General features: G+C 46.3%; 1 protein-coding gene across 3 annotated transcripts in view; it reads left to right on the plus strand.

Annotated features, from left to right (window-relative positions):
• Nucleotides 1–18,354, plus strand: part of MANBAL (mannosidase beta like) — a 29,996-nt gene extending 11,642 nt beyond the window's left edge. For 2 of the 3 annotated variants that reach the window (XM_008149639.3, XM_028157750.2), the window contains exons 2-3: nucleotides 3,089–3,290; nucleotides 17,456–18,354. In XM_008149639.3, the coding sequence (XP_008147861.1) occupies nucleotides 3,141–3,290; nucleotides 17,456–17,560 (255 nt within the window). In that variant the 5' untranslated portion in view covers nucleotides 3,089–3,140 and the 3' untranslated portion in view covers nucleotides 17,561–18,354. The remainder of the gene's footprint in view (nucleotides 1–3,088; nucleotides 3,291–17,455) is intronic. The other variant, XM_054724394.1, reaches the window with a different exon arrangement.
• Nucleotides 18,355–19,849: the final 1,495 nt, after the last annotated feature.

Here is a 19,849-nt window from a genome sequence, read left to right on the forward strand (position 1 = left end):
CAAGGGAGGGCAGTTGTCGGGGGGGGGACCAGGCCTGCAGGGGAGAGCAGTTGCAGGGGGAACAGGCCTGCAGGGGAGGGCAGTTAGGGGCAAACAGGCTGGCAGGGGAGCAGTTAGGCATCAATCAGGCTGGCAGGGGAGTGGTTAGGGGATGATCAGGCTGGCAGGCAGAAGCGGTTAGGGGCAATCAGGAAGGTAGGCAGGTGAGCAATTTGGAGCCAGCAGTCCTGGATTGTGAGAGGGCAGTTGCACATTCCTTGAGGGGTCCCAGATTGGAGAGGGTGCAGGCTGGGCTGAGGGATACCCCTCTCCCCCATGCATGAATTTTGTGCACCAGGCCTCTAGTCTATATATAAAAGCCTAAGCAACCGTCCGACTGGTAACTGTGACGCATACTGACCACCAGGGGGCAGACACTCTGACTGGTAGCTATGATGCGGACTGACCACCAGGGGGCAGACGCTCAACACAGGAGCTGCTGAGCTGCGGTGACTTGGCAGCTGTGTTTCTCAGGTAACACACCCGGAAACAGAGAGGAGGGAGCCTGATTCCGGGATGCGTCACCCGAGAACCGCCTTCTCGCAATCTGGGACCCCTCTGAGGGAGGATGTTGGAGAGCTGGTTTTGACCTGATTCCCCGCAGGCCAGGCCAAGGGACCACCACTGGTGCATGAATCCATGCACCGGGCCTCTAGTTAAACAGTAATTCCCCCCTCCTCTCCTTTATCCCCTGATAACTTATATTCTAGTTTCTGTCTTTATGGATTTGCCTACTCTCAGTACCTCATATAAGTAGAATTACACAACATTTATCCTTTTGTGTCTAACTTATTTGATTTAGCATAATGCTTTCAGGGTTCATTTGTGTATCAGAATTTTATTCCTTTTAATAGTTGAATAATATTTCTTTGAATGTATATAGCACATTTTGTTTATCCATTCATCTGTTGATAGACTCTTGAATATTTCCATCTCTTGAATATTATGAATAATGCAGCTGTGAATATTTATATATAAGTATCTGGTTGAGTACTGCTTTCAGTTCTTTTGGGTATATACCAAGGAGTGGAATTGCTGGATCATATGGTAATTTCTGTGTTTAACTTTTTGAGACATCACCAAACTTTTTCAATTTGTCTTTTCACTCTCTTGGTAATGTCCTCTGATGCACAAAAGATATTTAATTATTATGAAGTTCATTTTATTTTTTTCTTTTGATGCCAGTGCTTTTGGTGTCACATCCAGGAAATCCAATGTCACAAAGTTTCCCCTATGTTTTATTCCATAAGTTTTATAATTTTAGCTCTTGAGTTTAGATCTTTGATCCATTTTGAGTTAATTTTTGTATATGGTATAAGGTAGGGGTCCAGCTTTATACTTTTGTATGTGAATATCCAGTTTTGCTAGCACTATTTGTTGAAAAGACTGCCCTTTCCCCATTGAATGGTCTTGTAACACTTGTTTGGAAATGAATTGGCTGTATGTGTGAGGATTTATTTCTGGGCACTCTATTCTATTCCATTGGCCTAGATCCTTATACCAGTACCACACTGTTTTGATTATTGTAGCTTTGTAACAAGTTTTGAAATCAGAAAGTGAATCCTCTTTGTTCTTTCTTTTCAAAATCAGGTGAAATTGATAATGTAATCAATTTAACCCAATATATCATTTCAACATGTAATCAAGATAACACATTATTAATGAGATCTTTTACATTCTTATGTTCATACCATCTTCTGATTTGAGTGTCTATTTAACTTAACAGCCATTCTCAGCTTGGACTAGCTATAGTTCAACTCTCAATAGCCACATGTGACACTTGGCCACCATATTAGCTCAGATTTCCCAGAAAATTGCATTGTGACAAAGACCTCTGAAAAAACAAAAGGCTTTGGAGTCAGGTGGGCCTGGTTCCAAAGTAATTTAGCCCCTTGTTCGTTGAGGTGGGCAGAAGGAAGTGAGTGATGTGAGTGCTATGGTAGAGAGGGAGTAATTCAGTCAGGAAGGCGGCAATAAAGAAAGACATGCCTGGGAGGTGGCACTTGAGAGCTCATCCTTGGAGGGAGAGCCTGGTGCTCTTAGAGAATTACAGGCAGTTCTTTCAGTTTGACCAGCGTATTAGGAGTGGGGGGCCCAGGTGGAAGGAGAGGCTGGAGGTGGGCTGAAGCCAGACCTTCCACCACTGCCCCTGTCATCCATGTCTCCAGCATCTCTTATTTGAGTTACTGGCAATAGCCTCCTCACTGATCTCCATGCCCACTCTGCACCCCACTTCCCCTCATTAGTGTAAGTCAAGTCATGTCACTTCTTTGCTCAAAGTGCTTCCATGGCTTTACATGTTAATCAAATCAAAAGTGTGAGGGTTCTGCAAGGTCAGCTCCCACTCCTCTCTGACCTTACCTCTTTCCCCTCTCCCTCCTGAGCTCCTCTTTCTGGCCCTTTTGGACTCATATTCTTACCCCAGGGCCTCTCACTTGCTTTTTTCTCTTCCTGGGATATGTGCCCTGAGATGTTCCTATGGTTTACTCGCACATTTCATATCTCTGCCACTTTATTCCCATCTCTCCTTCAGAGAGCACTTCCTGTCACTCTATACAAAATAATGATGCCATTCTTAAGTTGTTGTTTTTTTTTTAAACAGTTTTAAATAGCTGGTGTTTCACATCTGGATGTGTTTTTTGCCTCTTTCCTGAGATGTAGACCCCACGAGAATAGAGATATGTCTGTTGTGCTCACTCTTCAATGCTTGGTGTTCAATAAGTATTTGTTGAATGAATGACTAGATGAATAAATGAACACATAAGAAACATAGCAGGCCTTCAGTAAATGTGTGTTGATTTGAGATTTTTGTTGAAGTGTTTGCATTACTTACTTATTTTTTCCTAACTTTATAAATGGAAAAAATTCAAACATACCAAAATGTTGAAAGAATGGTTCAGTGACTATCCATATATACTCCACCTAGATTCAATAATTGATTTCACCACAATTGCTTTATATATTCTTGCATATATATATGTGTGCATGTTGTGTAATAGGACCATTTAAAAGTCAGTTGTAGAAAATGACACTTACCCTTTGCCTTTAGAAGTTGGCTCTGGAGTGTGGTGAGTCAGAGGAGACCTCAGATAGCAGGAGTCATGGCCTCTGACCTGGACTTCTCACCTCCTGAGGTGCCTGAGCCCACGTTCCTGGAGAACCTGCTACGGTATGGACTCTTCCTGGGGGCCATCTTCCAGCTCATCTGTGTGCTGGCCATCATCATACCTGTTCCCAAGTCCCACGAGGCGGTGAGTCCTTCCTTCTCTGTGTCCCTCAGCTCCTCAGGCTGGGTTCTGGGTAGTAAAATAGATATCATAGCAATGAAGATCTGCAGGGACTATGCTGGGCTTTATTGATAATGTGTCCACAACTTCCTGCCTGGTGGCATTGAGCCATGTGATTAATACTTTATTTGTTCACCTGTGTGTTAAGCAGATTTTTATTTAGTGTTACACTCTGCTAAAAGATGTGGTGTCTGTCCTCAAGGCCAGATGTGAAACATACACATCTGAGAAGTACAGGGTGTTATGAGAGTGTATGGCAAGAGGGGACCTGAGTGGCTAGGTCACTTCTCCTCCCCAAGGGAGAGGGAACTGCATGGTAAGTACCTGAGGAATAAAGGAGGGGCTAGTTCAAGAAACTGAATGCAGGTGATGGCGGTTAGAGCTCAGAGGGGACATGATAAGAGAGGTGCAGAAGAGTCGGCAGAGCCCAGAGGGTTTTAAGTAAGAGAATGACATGATCAGATTGGCTTTTTTGTTGCTTTGACTCTTATTCTATAGTTATACACCCTCCTTCCACCACCACCACCACCCTTACTTTTCTCAAGATATTAATATCTTGGTGAAAGCAGGTCATTGTCATCTGTGATATCCATATCCAGGATTTGGCTGATTGCGTCTCTGTGGTGTCATTTGCCCTGTTTTTCTGTTTTGCATATTTCCTATCAATAGAAAATTTGATACAGAGGCTTGTTTCAATTCAGATCAGGTTTTGGTGAGAACACCTCATAGCTGGTGCTGTGTACTTCCTGTCCTATGTCATCAATAGGCAGATGGTGTCTGGTTGTTACACATTTAAAGATTCTAGGATTGATCATTGGGTTAAGGTGAAGCTAGCTGATCCCTCTATTATAAAATCCCATAAGTTTTTCACCTAGATGGTTTTAGCACTCATTGATGATCATTGCTTAGATCCATTATTTCTTTCTCCATTTATTTGTTGGAATTCTTCATTGAAGAAGGCCTTTTCCTTATTGTCTGTGTGGTTACTCTGAAATGCTGTTCATACTAAAAGGCAGGATTTATGTTTGGATCTTTCTCTTTATTAATTTTCAGAGTAATGAGTTTGGGCTTTAGCAATCTCCAATTTTAACTAGTGAAGCTTTGGTTTTCATATATTTTGAACATATACTGTATATTTATATGTTTGTTATGTTTTAATTAATTTTAGGTGGGTTTTTTTTAATGCTCAAATAATCTCAGTGAGAGCTCCATTGAGTTGTGTGAAATATTGTCTACCAGGGAAGGCCATTAGAGACTCATTGCCTAGGGTTTTTATTGGGGATGGTCACATAAGCACCCTCTGCTTAGCACAGACTAAACTTCCAGACTTCCGGAAGGAAAGCAGGTATTCAGCATAAACCTTATTGTTTGCACAAACAGTTTTTAGACACAGTGAGCCACTCTTACCAGTTCTGGGAATGGTGGGAACCACCCCAAATCCAGTTTCCCAGATGCCAGCCAAGGGCCAGCCTTACAAGCTGACTTTTCTAAGGATAGCAGCTTTTTAAATGATACTCTATTCTGCACACCTACGATATACTTGTTATAGTTTTAAAATAACTATATTGGTTTCACTACTAATAGTAAGACTCAAAGTGAAATTTAAGATTTCTCTGTGGTTCTGTTTTGGCCTACAGATACGTTCCAGTAGGGATGTCTGATTAGAGTACTGCATTTAGTAAATCTTTTCTTCATATAGGTGTACTTCCATCATGACATACAATTAGGTTAATTTGCTTTAATTTGTTTTTAATCTTTAGGGCTTTTTTTCTTTTGATTTAATTAAGATTATATAAAACATTTATATATAGCATTTCCCAAAGTCAAAACTGTATAACAAGATACAGTCACAGAAGTTTCCTTTAATCTCAGTATTCTTCACCCTTTTCCCATCCTTCCTCCAACTAGGTAACCATTTTTATTATTTAGATTTATCCTTTCTTTGTTTCTTTTTGTAAACATACACAAATGCATATTTGTGATATATGTATATTTCACATCTATATATCATATATGTATATATATGTATGTATGTATACTTCCTCTTTGATACACACACGGTAGCATAGTATTACTAATGTAGCGGTTAATGCGGATTTTTTTCAATAGATGAAGTTACACATATGTTTATATATATGCAATTTGATATGTATGCTATTTTGCTGTATTGAAAACAAGCTTCAAAACTTCATATGTCAAATTTTCTGAAGGTGTTAACATCATAGTTATTTTTATGCTTAAAAATGTCGAATTTTGTGCCAAAAAAAGAGCATTTGCGGGAAGTTTTAATTCATTACTTTATTTTGAAGAAAAGTGCTGCTGAATACTTCGGGAAGCTTATGGTGAACATACTCCATCTCAAGATACTTGTGAATTCTGGTTTAAATGCTTTAAAAGTGATAATTTCGATGTGAAAGACAAAGAGCGTCCAGGTCAACCAAAAGAGTTTGAAGACCAACAATTAATTACAAGCATTATTGGATGAAGATGCGTGTCAAACTCAAAAACAACTTGCAGAAAGATTAAACGTTGCTCAACAAACAATTTCCGATCGTTTACAAGCAATGGGAAAGATTTTAAGGGAAGGAAAATGGTTGCCACATCAACTGAACGAAAGACAAATGGAAAACTGAAAAGTTATCAGTAAAATGTTGCTTTGGTGGCATGAAAGAACGTCTTTTTTGCATAGAATTGTGACTGGCGATGAAAAGTGGATTTATTTTGAGAATCCCAAACACACAAAATCATGGGTTGATTCAGGTCAGCCATCAAGATTGACTGCAAGGCCAAATCGCTTCAGAAAGAAGACAATGCTCTGTGTTTGGTGGGATCAGGAAGGTATGGTGTATTATGAGCTTCTAAAACCAGGTGAAAACCTTAATATTGATCGCTACCAACAGCAAATAATCAATTTGAACCAGGCTTTGATCATGAAATGACCAGAATGTGCCAGAGTCACGGCAAAGTAGTTTTGCTTCATGATAACGCACCATCACACACTTCAAAACCTATTAAAGACACGTTAAAAGATCTTGCCTGGGAAGTATTAACCCACCCGCCGTATTCACCAGACCTTGCTCCTTCAGATTACCACTTGTTCTGATCGATGGCACACGCACTTTCTAAGCAGCACTTCAAAACATACAAAGAAGTAGAAAATTGGGTCTCTGAATGGTTTGCCTCAAAACAAGAAAAGTTCTATTGAGACGGTGTCCACAAATTACCTGAAAGATGGGGGAAATGTGTAGCTAGTGATGGACATTACTTTGAATAAAGCACTTTTGATGTTTCTCTTGAAATTATCATGTTTTCTTTTATTACAAAATCCGCATTATTAACCGGTACACCTAGTAAACACAGTTTCACATCTTTCTTTTTTCGCTTAACATAATACAATATGCTCTGGAGATCCCTATGTCCTGGAGATGACTGTGTCTCAGAGAGCCTGCTTTATAACTGGGAGGATGATGGGAATTTACTGGATGCGGTGGGGAACCTGGTGAAGGAGCAGGCTTAGATGGGGATGGAAAAGGAACATGGTGAGTTCAGTTTTAAACAGGTGCTTTTAAGATGTACAGGTCTGTATCAGGAGAATCACCTGGGCTGAGGGTTGACCAACATTTGGGAATTGATGACTTGTAACTGAAGCCAAAGGAGAGGATGAGGTCTCCTAAGGAGAGAATATGGAGCGAGATGAGAAGAGGGGCCTTGAGGAGCTCTAGCACATAGGGAACAGGCAGGGAGGAGCAGTGTGGGGGCAGGGGACCTTGGTCAATATGGACAGGCTCGTGGCCTCTGGGTTGTTCTGTCCATCTCTAGTTCTTATTCTGGTATTTTGAGAAGGAGGTAATGATTGGAGTTTTTCCACCCCCAATTGTATCACATTCTAAAAACGTAATCCCTGTGCTTTGGGGCTTTGTCCTCAGACATGGCATGCTATTGGGCATTATAAATAATAAACATTTTTATTGTCCTTGGCCACTGGTGAAGCCAGCTAAGAGTCCCAAAGGAGGGAGGTGATAAATGTTCTTGTTCTATAGGCAGAGATGTAAAGTCAGAGGTGTGTGGCCTTTTGGAGAGCTGCTGATTGTGTCTTCACCCTACGAGGCTAGCCACAGAGGCCTGGGTCAGTTTAGCAAACTTTCAGAAAGAGGGGTGTCCTTTACTGATCTCTGAGGTTTTTAGTGGTGCAGTTGATTGAGGTCTTTTGAGGCAGGGAGTTGACAAGTTGACAAAGGGTTTACAGTATGCCTCCATTCTCCCTCCCCTGACTTACCCTGCCATTTAGAGATTAATTTGGGATAACAGTCTCATCTTTTAAAATATAAATATAGTACATAAGTTTTATTTTTAATTATCTTTGCAATTTAGGAGGAGTGAGGCTCACATGAGTGAATTGTCTTCATAACTGAAGCTTACTGTTTTAGCTTCACCCCCAATATTCCAATGGATCAGTAACAAAAAATACAGTACCATTAATTTAATTTCTTATTCGTGCATCACTAGCAAATGACCCCAGTTATGCCAGCTTTCCTCTGTGTGCCTCCATAATTGCAGCCTTCTCTCACTCAGACTCCTGAAGAAATGGAGAGGGAACACAATATTCTGTGCATAAACAGTCTTACAAAGAAAGAGAGAGAGAGAGAGAGTGCTAGTGGGATTTGGAATTTGGATGGGGAGGGGAAAAATAGGGGGGGTTGACTTGGGGCTAGGCAGCTCTTAGGAAGGAAGGGAGTCTGTTGGAATGGGGACAGTTTGTGGGACTCCAGGCAGCCCAAGGGCAGGAGGGGGGTACCTGGAAGTGGAGGGTGGCTGGAGGTGGGAGAGGGCAGGAGTGGGGGTGAGAGGATCCAGAGAACAATCTTGTTCTTTTTGCATTGTTGCTTAGGGCAAAATCATCTCTCTTGCTTGGCCTATAGAAAGAAACAAGGTTTATTAGTAGCTTTTTGGGTCAGAAGATAATATTTTTGGCTCCAGATGATGGGAAAGCCTTTGCAAAGCAAAAGAATGTCTTTCCTGTTGTTCCAGTAAGCTGATTTTTTTACAACTAGTTTATGACTTCTGTACTTCAATACTTAGGAGATTATTTGAAAGCTCTTTTGAGGGTAATCAGGGAAGAAAAAAGGAACACATACAAATACTTCCCACCCCACCCCCTTCCTTTTCATATTAGGAGCAAGAACCAATTGGTAAAATCAAAACTAAAGGTTCTAGAATCCTAAGCCAAATGAGGACTCCCTCCCGCCCCCACCCACTGACACCTCATTAAACTAAGACCCGAGAAAACAAACATTTGTTTGAGCCTGAGCTGCCCCCATAGAAATTTTGATTCAGTTGTTCTCTGAGGCCCTGGCTTAGTATTTTCTTCAAATACCCAGGTGATTCTGTTATGTAGCCATTGGAATAGTCCTTAGACCAGTGGTTCTCAACCTTTCTAATGCCGTGACCCTTTAATACAGTTCCTCATGTTGTGGTGATCCCCAACCATAAAATTATTTTCGTTGCTACTTCATAACTGTAATTTTGCTACTGTTAATGAATTCTAATGTAAATATCTGTGTTTTCCGATGATCTTAGGCTCTGCAGCAGCGGTTCTCAACCAGCAGGGTCGCCTAAGACCATCAGAAAACAGATATTTACATTACAATTCATTAACAGTAGCAAAATTACAGTTATGAAGTAGCAATGAAAATAATTTTATGGTTGGGGGGTCACCAAAACATGAGGAACTGTATTAAAGGGTCGCGGCATTAGAAAGGTTGAGAACCACTGCCTTAGACCATTTCCTGAAGCATAAACCAATTTCGGGACAGGAGGTGTTCAGTTCTACAAGTGTTAGGCGTGAAATGATAGCAAGACATCCAAGTGAGAAGTTGGGAATAGAGACCTGGGAATTATTTTATCAGCATAGCATTATTTCTTAAAACCCTAAGAATGAATTGTTAAGCTTTTCAAGGGAAATTAAAATCCAGGAGAGGCCTGAACTTAAGGCATTGCCTGAACTACTTGAAGTAGCTTCTGTGCAGTGTAGATGTACTGAAAAGATGGGGGTACTGTGCCCAAGCAGGAATGCAGCTGGGCCTCTGGAAGGGGTGGGAACCTGGGACCCCATCACTCACCATCTGCATCCCCTTGGCTTCTCCTCTCTGTCTCCTGCCTTTCACTTCTCTTACCTGGGCCCTGCTTCCTCTGTGTGCTGTCGTTGTGGTTAAGAAGAAACATGGCCACTAACAGCTCCCAGAGCTGACGTCCTTCAGCTGCAACATCTGGAGGCTGCCTTCCTGCTTGGTCCAAATTTCAAAATCCCCAGAGAAGGAACTGTAGCTGGCCTAACTTGGGACAGCTGTGGCCAGTGTGGGGGAAGGTGAGGGTCCTGTGGCGTGACCTTTAGGAGCGGAGGGGAAGGTCATTTCTCAAAGGAGCAGGAGTGCTGTGCAGACAAAGCAGGGTTCTGCATTCCTCTCACTCTCTCAGGAGACTGGGCTGAGCAGTGGGCAGACAAACAGGAGACTGTGGTCTCCCTGAAAACCACCCAGTGGTTCAAGGAGAGCACTTGGAAAACCCAGTCCCCACAGAGACCGGGTGATGAAAACAATTGCGTGATTGAGGAGAAGCTGCTCAGTTTGACGACAATGCTGTGTTCAGGCTGCTCCTTCAGTTTGGTTTCAGTAGAACAGAGTTCTTAATGGGGAGTTCCTGAGTCCCTAGGGGGTCCCTAGATAGGCTTTAGAAGTCTGTGAACTCCCTAGAATCGTGTACAAAAATGTGACATTTTCATGTTCATGCACATTTTCTGGGAAGATAGTCCAAAGCTTTTCTCAAAGTGGAGTGCTGTAGTTTAATGAGGTGGAGCCCAGATCCAGGAATTTCAAGAGTAGCTAGTAAGATAGTGAAGGTAGGGAGCTCTCTCCCCTCTCGTCCTGAAAGCCTGCCTGAGCTGACTCCCAAGCCTCCTTTGGACCAGTTTCTACACACAATATGGATCCACTCAGCCCTCAGCCAGTGGGTGTGTACTTACTTAGTTCAGCGACTCATGCAGCAGGTTGTAATAGTTCATCTGGCAGTTAATCATGAATTCTCCTAATAGATTAAATGCTGACTGTTCTAATACCTTCAGATGTTTAGGTCACATCTCCCCAGCCACCCGGTGCCTTCATTTTCACTCTGATGTCTTTGTGGATTGCCACAGTCTCTTGTATTAATGGGGACACTTCCTGTTGAAAGTTCAGAAACTCAGCTCCAGCAGTTCCCCCAGAAAATGGTATTGGCTCTTCGAACTGGGAATTTCAAGGCACAGCTGGGTTCAGAGGCTCAATAGGGTTCTGTTGGTCTCTTCATTCCTGGAGGCTTTCCTGCAAGTGTTGACTTCATTCTCAGGCCGTTGCCATGTGTCAGGAAGTTGGCTGCAGCGGCCCCAGTCTGCATCCAATTGCTCGTTATTTACAAGCAAGAGGGGCCATTTCTCTAAGCCCATGGCCAAACTCATGCTTGCACCTTCTTCACAGGTGGGAAGGGCAATGGGTACCATTTCTGCCAGGCAACTTTAACTGTCTACTAGTATTCCTATGTCCACAGTGACTGAGAGGCCCCAGAACCACACGGGATAGAGAAAGGGAAGGGCCCTAATCGAAAGGAGGTGCTGGGCAGACAAAGACTCTCTATGCCCAGCATTGTGATCCAGTGGAGGGCAGCTCACCAGAATTGATGACAAGAGTGATGGCTTTCAATGCAATGCCCAGGTAGACTTTACTATCAGCCAGAAAACCCTACAGTGTTGGAGCCCTGGAACCAGTGTTTGGATGGCATCCTCCTAGGGGCAGTGGCCTAGAAGTTCAGGACCCTGCTGGGAAATTCTGCATGAGGGTGTTGATTTTATACCAGGCCCCCGATTGCCAGTGAAGGCTGCCCTAGTAAATAATTAACCTGGGCAAGTGTATTCCTATTCTCAATACCTTAGGACAGTGGTCGGCAAACTCATTAGTCAACAGAGCCAAATATCAACAGTACAACGACTGAAATTTCTTTTGAGAGCCAAAATTTTAAAACTTAAACTATATAGGTAGGTACATTGTTATTAACTTAATTAGGGTACTCCTAAGCTGGCCTTTGCTAAAATCGTGGTATTTTGTGGAAGAGCCACACTCAAGGGGCCAAAGAGCCTCATGTGTCTTGCGAGCCGTGGTTTGCCGACCACGGCCTTAGGAGACAGGTCGCAGAACCAACTGTGCAATTCTGCCCTGTACTTTTTTTAAGCTTAGGAGGCGTTTGCAGTTGAAATGGGCAGCAGGTATTTTTCCACTTAGTGAGTCGTCTCTGAGAGATTGGTGTGTGGTGGGCAGCGTAAAGTATAAACATGGTCTCGAGATGTATACCTGCTTGTGGGAGAGACAGCGGGACACATAGGGAACCACAGACCAGCCGGTGGGAAGGGCCTGCGTTGTGCTGACTTGTGTCTGGAATGAATTCCTAAGGCTATTCTCACTAATCACAGTTCTCCTTGCCTGCCAAGCACGTCCTGGACGCTATGTCTCTGTTTGCCTTGTCGAGCCCACATGGACGGCCTCCCCTGCTCCCTGTTTCAGCTAGTCCTGTTCTCCTCAAGGCCAGAGCTGGTTCCATCTCTGCAAGGTCTTCTCAGTGCCCAACCTGCCCAGGGGCCTGGGCAGGAGTGCACAGTGGGGCAGCAGGAGCTTTAGCACTAGTCACACCTGGCCTGGGTGCTGGCCCACCCTCATCTGCCTGAGCCTGTGTGCTGAGCTGTAAAAGGAGGGCACGGATGCCCGGCCCACAGAGTTCTTGAGGATCAAGTGAGATAAGGTGTGTGGGGTTTTCTGAGCTGAGCACAGTGGTTTTCTTTCCTGGACCATTTTAGAGGAAAGCATGGTTTCAGTCTGTGCAGAATGACATTTGGTCCTGATTTATAGGACCAAATCCACACTGAACTGTGTAGTGGAAACCATAAAATTCTGGGCGCTTTCCCTGCTGGAAGGGATTTGATGCATTGTGGCACAGATTCGATTATTTGAAGCTGATGAATAGCAGCAATTTTCTGGCCTCATAAGCGGTCATGGAGCTGCTTCATTATTGATGAGGCCTCTGTCCACAGAGGACATCTCTGCAGACCCAGGAGCCTCCTGGCAGGAGAGATTTTCTTTTACTCCTGGTAGTGTGATTGTCGAGGAAACTTAAAACTTGCTTCAGAGGAAGAGAGGTGTTCCAAGATTTAAAGGTGGGGCTGTAGCTTTTGGAACCTGCCCCCTGCCAGGCTTGTACCAGCAACATGCAGTTGAAGAGAAATTAAGTCAGCCATTCGTTCAGAGTCATTCTTGCCAGCCAAGGACTTGGAGCTCCAGCTCTGTGTGGCTAGGGCCCCAGTCGCCGAATCGTGTGTAATAGCTGCCTTGCTCCCCACAGGCCAGCAGCCAGATTGGAAGGCAGCTGTGCCTCAGTGGACCAGTCTCTGAGCCTTAGTTTCCTCTCCTGTAAAATGGAGCTTACAGTGTCTGGCTGGTCAGGGTGATGGGAGCTCACTGAGCTGATGTTTGTGAAGCACCCACATGGTGCACATCACTAGGTATGCATTATCTTCTTCATTACCCTATGGTGCCCGGCACAGAACCTGTTTACACTGGGCAGAGACAGATGGGTGATGAATGCGGAGTGCCTGTGCTGAGCATGACAGGAAGCTGAATACCTGGGAGATGCTAGCTTGATCAGTAACCCAGAGTGACAGAGTGGGCTGCATGAAGGGGTATGTCCTGAGACAGGGTTGGGGCTAGAGTGACAGGGCCCTGGAGGCCACGCTTAGGCTCTAGGAATTATATTGAGAGGGAACCAGGGACACTTTTAAAGCAGAAAACGGACGTGGTCTCCTGAAACAACAGTTTTCGATTCTGAAAGCAATGTGGCAGGTGGTGAGGGAAATCTGTGGGAGGCTGATACAATGAGGCAGGCAGGAGGCTGCGGGGTCTGATCTGGCACAGTAGTGTGTGCCCAAAGGGGGCGGTGGAAAGAGAGCCCATTGGAAGGCAGAGTGGACAGGACCTGGGGACAGGTGGGATGTGGGGCACCAGGGAATGATGAGAACTCAGAAATGACTTGGAGCTTTTTAGCTTGGGTAACTAGGTGGGTGACAATGCCAGAAATTGAGATGGGAAAGGGAGGAGGAGGTCTGGGTGAGGAGACAGGTAAGACATTCAGATGACTCGATGACTGTAATATGTACACACACCTACAGAGAATTGCTTTCATCTGTAGAAAGTAAAGCCTGACTCGAGGAGCACTAACCCACTTTCCCGACTCCTGCAGAACTTTAGTCACAAACAGGGGTTCTGGATGACCCATTGACAGAATCTAGAACCAGTTGCCCGTATCAATTTGTGAAAGTAGATTTCACAGTTGACTCAAATTCTCTGTCTCCATAACCCTGAGGTCACGTAGGAAGCTGGTGAGGCTATCCTGAATATAACCATTAAGAGCTTAGGTTCAAATCCTGGCTCTGCTGCTCACCAATTGAGACCTTAGTCAAGTCACATTACCTCTCTGAGTATCTCTTCTTTCATCTATAAAATGGGCTCATTAGGGCACTTTGTGAGGCTAAAATAAGATATGTCCAAACCATGGAACACAGGCATATCTAAACTAATAAAAGGGTAATATGCTAATTAGACTGGGAGACCTTCCCGGATGTCCTTCCGGACAAAGCTATGGTGGCGGGTCCGAGGCAGAGGTGGTTAGGAGTGATCAGGCCAGGAGGGGAGGGCAGTTGGGGGTGGTCAAGCCAGCAGGGGGCGGGAGGGGAGGGGACAATTGGGGGCGAGCAGGCCAGCAGCCAGATTGGTTAGGGGCAATCAGACAGGCAGGCAGGTGAGCGGTTAGGAGCCAGAGGTCCCGGATTGTGAGAGGGACATTCTGTGGGATCGGGCCTAAACCAGCAGTTGGACATCCTCCAAGGGGTCCCAGATTGGAGAGGGTGCAGGCTGAGCTGAGGGTCACGCCCCCCCCCCCCCCACTCCCCGCATGAATTTCGTGCACTGGGTCACTAGTTGTAAATAATATGAGCAGCTGTTGTGGCTGTTGTTGTTATTGGTTGCTATGTCTAGTCATATATGCTTCAGGTTATGTATATTGGGTTTAAAATCTGCTTGTGTCCTCTGTGCCATGGAAAAAGTGACGCCTAGTCTTAAGTTATGGGCATCTCCCATGGTTATGGGAGATCTTGCCTGTTCTTTCATTTCACTCACTCATTCATTCAGCAACAATTGAAGTTGTCCCAGGGAGCTCACAAGCTAATAGGGGAGACCAACATGAGAACATGTAAATATGATAAGATAATAGTGGCATTAAAAGGTTCCTGGGGCCCTGCAGGGTAGGGGTGGAGGAGGGATGTAGTTGGCTACAAGTAGAGGAGTAGAGAAGGAAGATTAGACTGTGAGTAGGAGTGTGTTCTACTTACTGGACCAAACCATGGGAGGGCTTTACTGGGAGGCCAGGGAAAGAAGGGTGCTCCTCCTGTTAGGGGTGGCCAGTTGGGAATCTGGGGCCTGACCCAGTGTGTGGGGTGGTGGTGGAGAAGAGCACAGTTGAAGCTGGAGAGGTGGTCTCCTTAGATGCCATCCCAGGTGTGGGACATGAGGCTGTGGGTGATGGAAAGCCCCTGGAAGGTTCAAGGTGGGGGCATATGCACTTAAAAAAAATTCCTTTGGCAGGTACACAAGGAATGGCATAGAGAGCAGGGAGGTTGGTTAGCAGAGGGGGAACTGAAGTAGGGACTCTGATGCTAAAGAGGGGCTGAGTCAAGAGGTAGGGAAGGTTGAATCAAAGGACTTGGTGACTAACTGGACGGTGTGGAGGAGCGAGAGAGTGGTTCCCTGGGACTCTGGTTGCTCTGCCTACCGGTTGGAGGAGGGAGAGGGGAAGGCCCTGGCCTGCTGGAGAAGGGGCCATGCTTGGTCTAGGACATCTGAGTTGGAGGTGCCTGGGAGACTCCAGTCCTAGTCATCTGACAGGCAGCTGGATCAGGGGAGGGTCTGGGAGAGGCACCTGAGAGAGGGTCTGTGGATGAAGGAATCAAAGGGGACGGCAGCTGGATGTCATCTTCTCTGTGGATTCCAAACTGGGCCCCTCTGAAACCGGAGGAGGCACTCAAGCTCAGAGTGGGGCTCCACCTGGAGATCCGGGAAGGCCTCCGCAGGTGCCCTGTGCATAAACCATTGGCCTAATCAGGGCCTGTTTGCCCAGGGCACTCAGGGACCCACTGGTTTCCAGGGACTGACCAGTACTGCTCCCAAGGTCTCCCAAGGCATTGTGCCCTGTGAGGTTTGCCTTGAACAGTAGCCTTCCCGCTGAGCTCTGTAGTCTGTAGCCTGTGCACTTGACACACTGGCTCCTCTGAAGTTTGGTTTTGTTTGCTTTTATAATGGGACTTTTTTTTTGCCAAGTTACGTAAACAGTGTCAGCACTGAGGGAAAAGCTGGGGAGGTCCAGAGTTGTCATCAGAGACTTGGCCAGAGGAGAGACCGGCCTGCTTATTATCTTGAGAAGGTCACTTGTAGGTTCCTGGGGCTGAGGCTGGGCCTTTACATCTGACGTCTCAGCTGGCAGGGTGGAGAGAAGACAATACTGGCTGATAGGAGAGAGCTGACGGACCTCTGGACTGAGCCTTCTGGCGGGGACTGCCCCTCCCCAGCCAAGGTCCTGCCTCTTCTGTAGGGTGAGACTTAGACCAGGGGCCAGTGGGTGAGCTGGAAGGATAGAGCTTAAGCAAGCTGAAGCTGGGAGTTGTTAAACAGGGAAAAATATTTTTCTCTTCCAGAAAAAGTGTGTTCTCTCCTAATATTCTTAGTCTTTTTTTGTTTTCAAATTATTTAATAAAAGAACACAGGTACTGAGAAACATTTTCTTTCTGTAGTGTTGGGGGCACCAGGGTGGGGGCTATGGGCACATGAATAAAGGGGCAGCTGCAGCTCAGCCCATTTCTTCCACAAGGGGATTCGGGGCTAGTGTCACCGGATGTTTAAAGTTTTCAAAAAAGCTGTGGGTCTGGATTGAATGGGAAATCTCCCAATTGGCTTAAATTCTTAAAAATAAACTCTGTAGGCCAAGTGAAGTTCGCCTGTGGGCCAGATGAGGCTGGGAGCTGTGGTTAGTGCTCTCTGAGCTGGATGGAACTTGCTGACGTCTTGCCTGGCTGTGGCACTGTGATTGATCACCCAGGGGAGGAAGGGGTACTCGACAGGACTGAGTCCTCTCCAGATACTTCTGACATGAGCCTGGGTGGCTGGAGAGGCTGAGGCCCTTTCCCACAGCCCACTTTTTATATCAGCACAACAAAGGCCAGGGTTGGATCGGCAGTTTGAACCTCTTTTAAGCCGCAGAACCTTTGATTAAACCAAGTCTTATTGGGGAGAAATCACAGTGTATACGACAGATAAAACCAGAGCTACTCCAGGCGTCGCGAGAGTCTGGAGTTCTGCCCTGAAGCTGCCTTCTGCCCACCCCATGGGGTACCTCTGCCAGGTTCCACAGAACAGTGCAATGGCTGCCTACCTGCTAGCACACCACCCCTGTGGCCCTGGCATTCTGTGGGTTGAATGGTAGGAGGAGAATAGCAGGGCCAGAAGGGGAGAGCAGGCCATAGTGGTGTTGCCCCACAGCTGACTCTTCACCCAAATTCTGCCCAGACCCTGCCCAGGGTGACCAGCCAGCCACTGGGTGCAACTACATTTACTGGGTGCGTTTTATGCATTATTGCCTACTTATATTAGTCCTCCAAGCTGTGCATCGCTACTTCCATTTCATTGGTGGGTAAACCAAGGCACAGAAAAGGGAAGCGGATTGCCCACAAGGTCACTTGGCTGGAACATGAAGGAGCCTAGATTCTACCCAGGCCTATGAGACTCCCAAGACTGTGTCCTGCCCTCAGGGCCTCCCCCTCTCTCTATTAAGAACTGCCCAGCTCCCAGGGACTAAGCTGCACACATACCCGTCCTGTTCCCAGCCATCATGGTTTCCATCCCTTGTGTTTCTGTGGCATGCTTCTGTCTACAAAGTCCCTTCAGACATGATCTCATTTGCTGATGTCAGGCTTGATTAATCTAAGCAGGACTCTTTGTTTTATCACCATGCAGGAGACAGAACCATCTGAGCCCAGAAGTGGGGAAGTGAGGAAGCCCAAGGCTGCTGCTCCTTCCACAAACAAGAGGCCCAAGAAGGAGGCCAAGAAGAAGCGTTAGAAGACGAGGCTGTGGAGCCGGGTGGGAGGGGTGAGACCTTGAAGGCGGCCCTCTGGGGACTCTTCGTCCTGTTCCCGCACTCCGTCCAGGCTCCGAGATCTGGACAATCATGACAGTCCCAGGTCCTAGCTGGGCAGACCACCACTTCCTCTTCCTCCTGCTTCCTTGGTGGTTTAGAGTCAAGGAGACTGAAATACCCTGTGAGCAGAGACTGTCTGAGAAGTCTGTCACAAGTCCGGTCAGATTATATTTTCTACTTACTCATGGAGTCTGGCCTTTAGTTACCCACCTTGTGGATTTACACTATGTTTCAGAGCCATTATCTAATGCTGACAAGCACCGCCCTCCCATTATTTGTGCACCGCAGACCTGCTAATCAGTCACCTTTGTCTCCTCTGCTTGTGCAGGTGGAGCCAGGCCTCACCTGTTTTGTTTAGGACAGGACACCATGGCCAGTAGTGCTATGGCCTGGTCTGAAAACTGCCTGGTGTGAGAGCCAGCAGAAGACCCGGGTCAGGGTAATGCCTGGTTCTCTTCTCGCAGATGGAAGAGGTTTGGGTGAATGAGTGTGTGTTTCTTGGGCCCAACTTTCTGAGTCTCTGATATGGGGGCCTGTCACTCTCAGACCAAAGTCTTTCCATCCCATCATAGCACATTCAAGGTGAGCCTTTTGGCTTCCACCTCTACAATATCCCATGTCTCTCTTCCCTAACCCCCCAATTCTTTCATTCCCTGACCAGTGTGGAAAAGTCTTTGGGGGAAGTAAATGTGAATAAACTGGCCTGCATGCTGAACCTCCTGTGTGCTGTCTGTTGCTGAGGGAAAGGGGGAGCCTGGTCCCTGCCTTAGGGGTGAAGGAAGGGCTCACCCTTGGAGAGGTGGGACATTGTGGCTGAGGATGGCCAGGGGTGAGGGCAGCTCTGCAGTCATCCTGGGAAAACTTTTCAGGAAGGGTTTAGCCAGCTGCTTTGTGTGGTCTTTAGTCATTGGAAACACTTGTGAATGTCCGTGTATGTGTTAGACTTTCCACTGGGACCAGGTCCCACTCATTCCCAGTTCCTGTTGCCTGAGGAAGGAGCTGCTTGTCCTTACAGTGACTTGAGAAAAATCAAGTCAAAGGCCTCACGTGACGTGGGGTGGGTCACACAGGTCCAGCCATGTACCTTGAGTCAGCTGCCAAGGAAAAGCCCCGACCTAAGTCCGATTCGCCCAGCTGGTTTACAGTTTGCCAAACACTTTCCCAAATGTCATGGCTGATGAGGGGGAGCTTAAGGAGTGAGCATGTATCATCTCCATTTTAGAGAGGGGAAACTGAAACCCTGACTTCTTGAGAGTGCCAGAACTCAGACTTGGGCCCAAGTCCATAGCCCTTTCCTCGGGATTTAACAAATATTCAGTGAGTGTCAGTGGGTTCGGTGCCGTGAGGGTCCCTGCACTGCTACAGTGGGCCTGGCAAGATTTTCCACCACAGCAGGTCCGTCTCCCTTAAATTACCTCCCAGAGAGGCTGTTTGCCAGAGAACAGACCTAGGAAAGCAAGGGTGGTCATCCTCTGCTGCACCCGCCCATTCCGTACTTACTCTGGACAGTTCCTAACGTTCGGCGCTCTTGGCTTCTAGGACCACACCCTCCCCTGGTTTTCCTCCAACATCACTGGGTTCTCCTCCTCAGAGGGGCCCGTGGTTCTCTTATCTCTGCATGCACTCCCTTGACGATCTCATCCAGGCTCCTGGCTTTAAATACTACCGTGTCTCCCAAACACATCCCTCCAGACCTCTCTTCTAAACTCCAGACTCATATATCTGACTTGCCACTCAGAATCTCCATTGGATACTCACATGCATCTCAAAGCAAATCCCAGCTCTCTCACCAGCCGTCCCAAGTCCGATCTTTTTGTGGTCTTCCTCATCTTAAAGAGCATCTTAATTCTTCCAGTTGCTCAGGCCAAATCCCTTGGAGTCATCCTTGACTCCCCTCATTCTGTGACACTCCACTTCTGACCCTTAAGTGGTTCCTTGTTACTTGACCTTCAAAATCTAGAATGAGACCTTATGTCACCACTTTCCTCTACTACCATGGTCCAGCCACCATCATCTTGCCCAGATAGTGCAGCAACCTCTTCATGATAGACTGTACTCAACACAGCAGCCAGAGGGATGCTGTTATGTAGAGGGCCCCTGGGAAGACACATGGACATTCTTTAGATTGCTGTTGACTAAGCCCGAGACATTGGCGGAGTCATGTCAGTTGCACCCCGCCCCAGGAGTGCGGGGGTGTTGTCAGTTCCTGG

Source organism: Eptesicus fuscus, chromosome 12, assembly GCF_027574615.1.
Source record: "Eptesicus fuscus isolate TK198812 chromosome 12, DD_ASM_mEF_20220401, whole genome shotgun sequence".
NCBI classification, from domain to species: domain Eukaryota; kingdom Metazoa; phylum Chordata; class Mammalia; order Chiroptera; family Vespertilionidae; genus Eptesicus; species Eptesicus fuscus.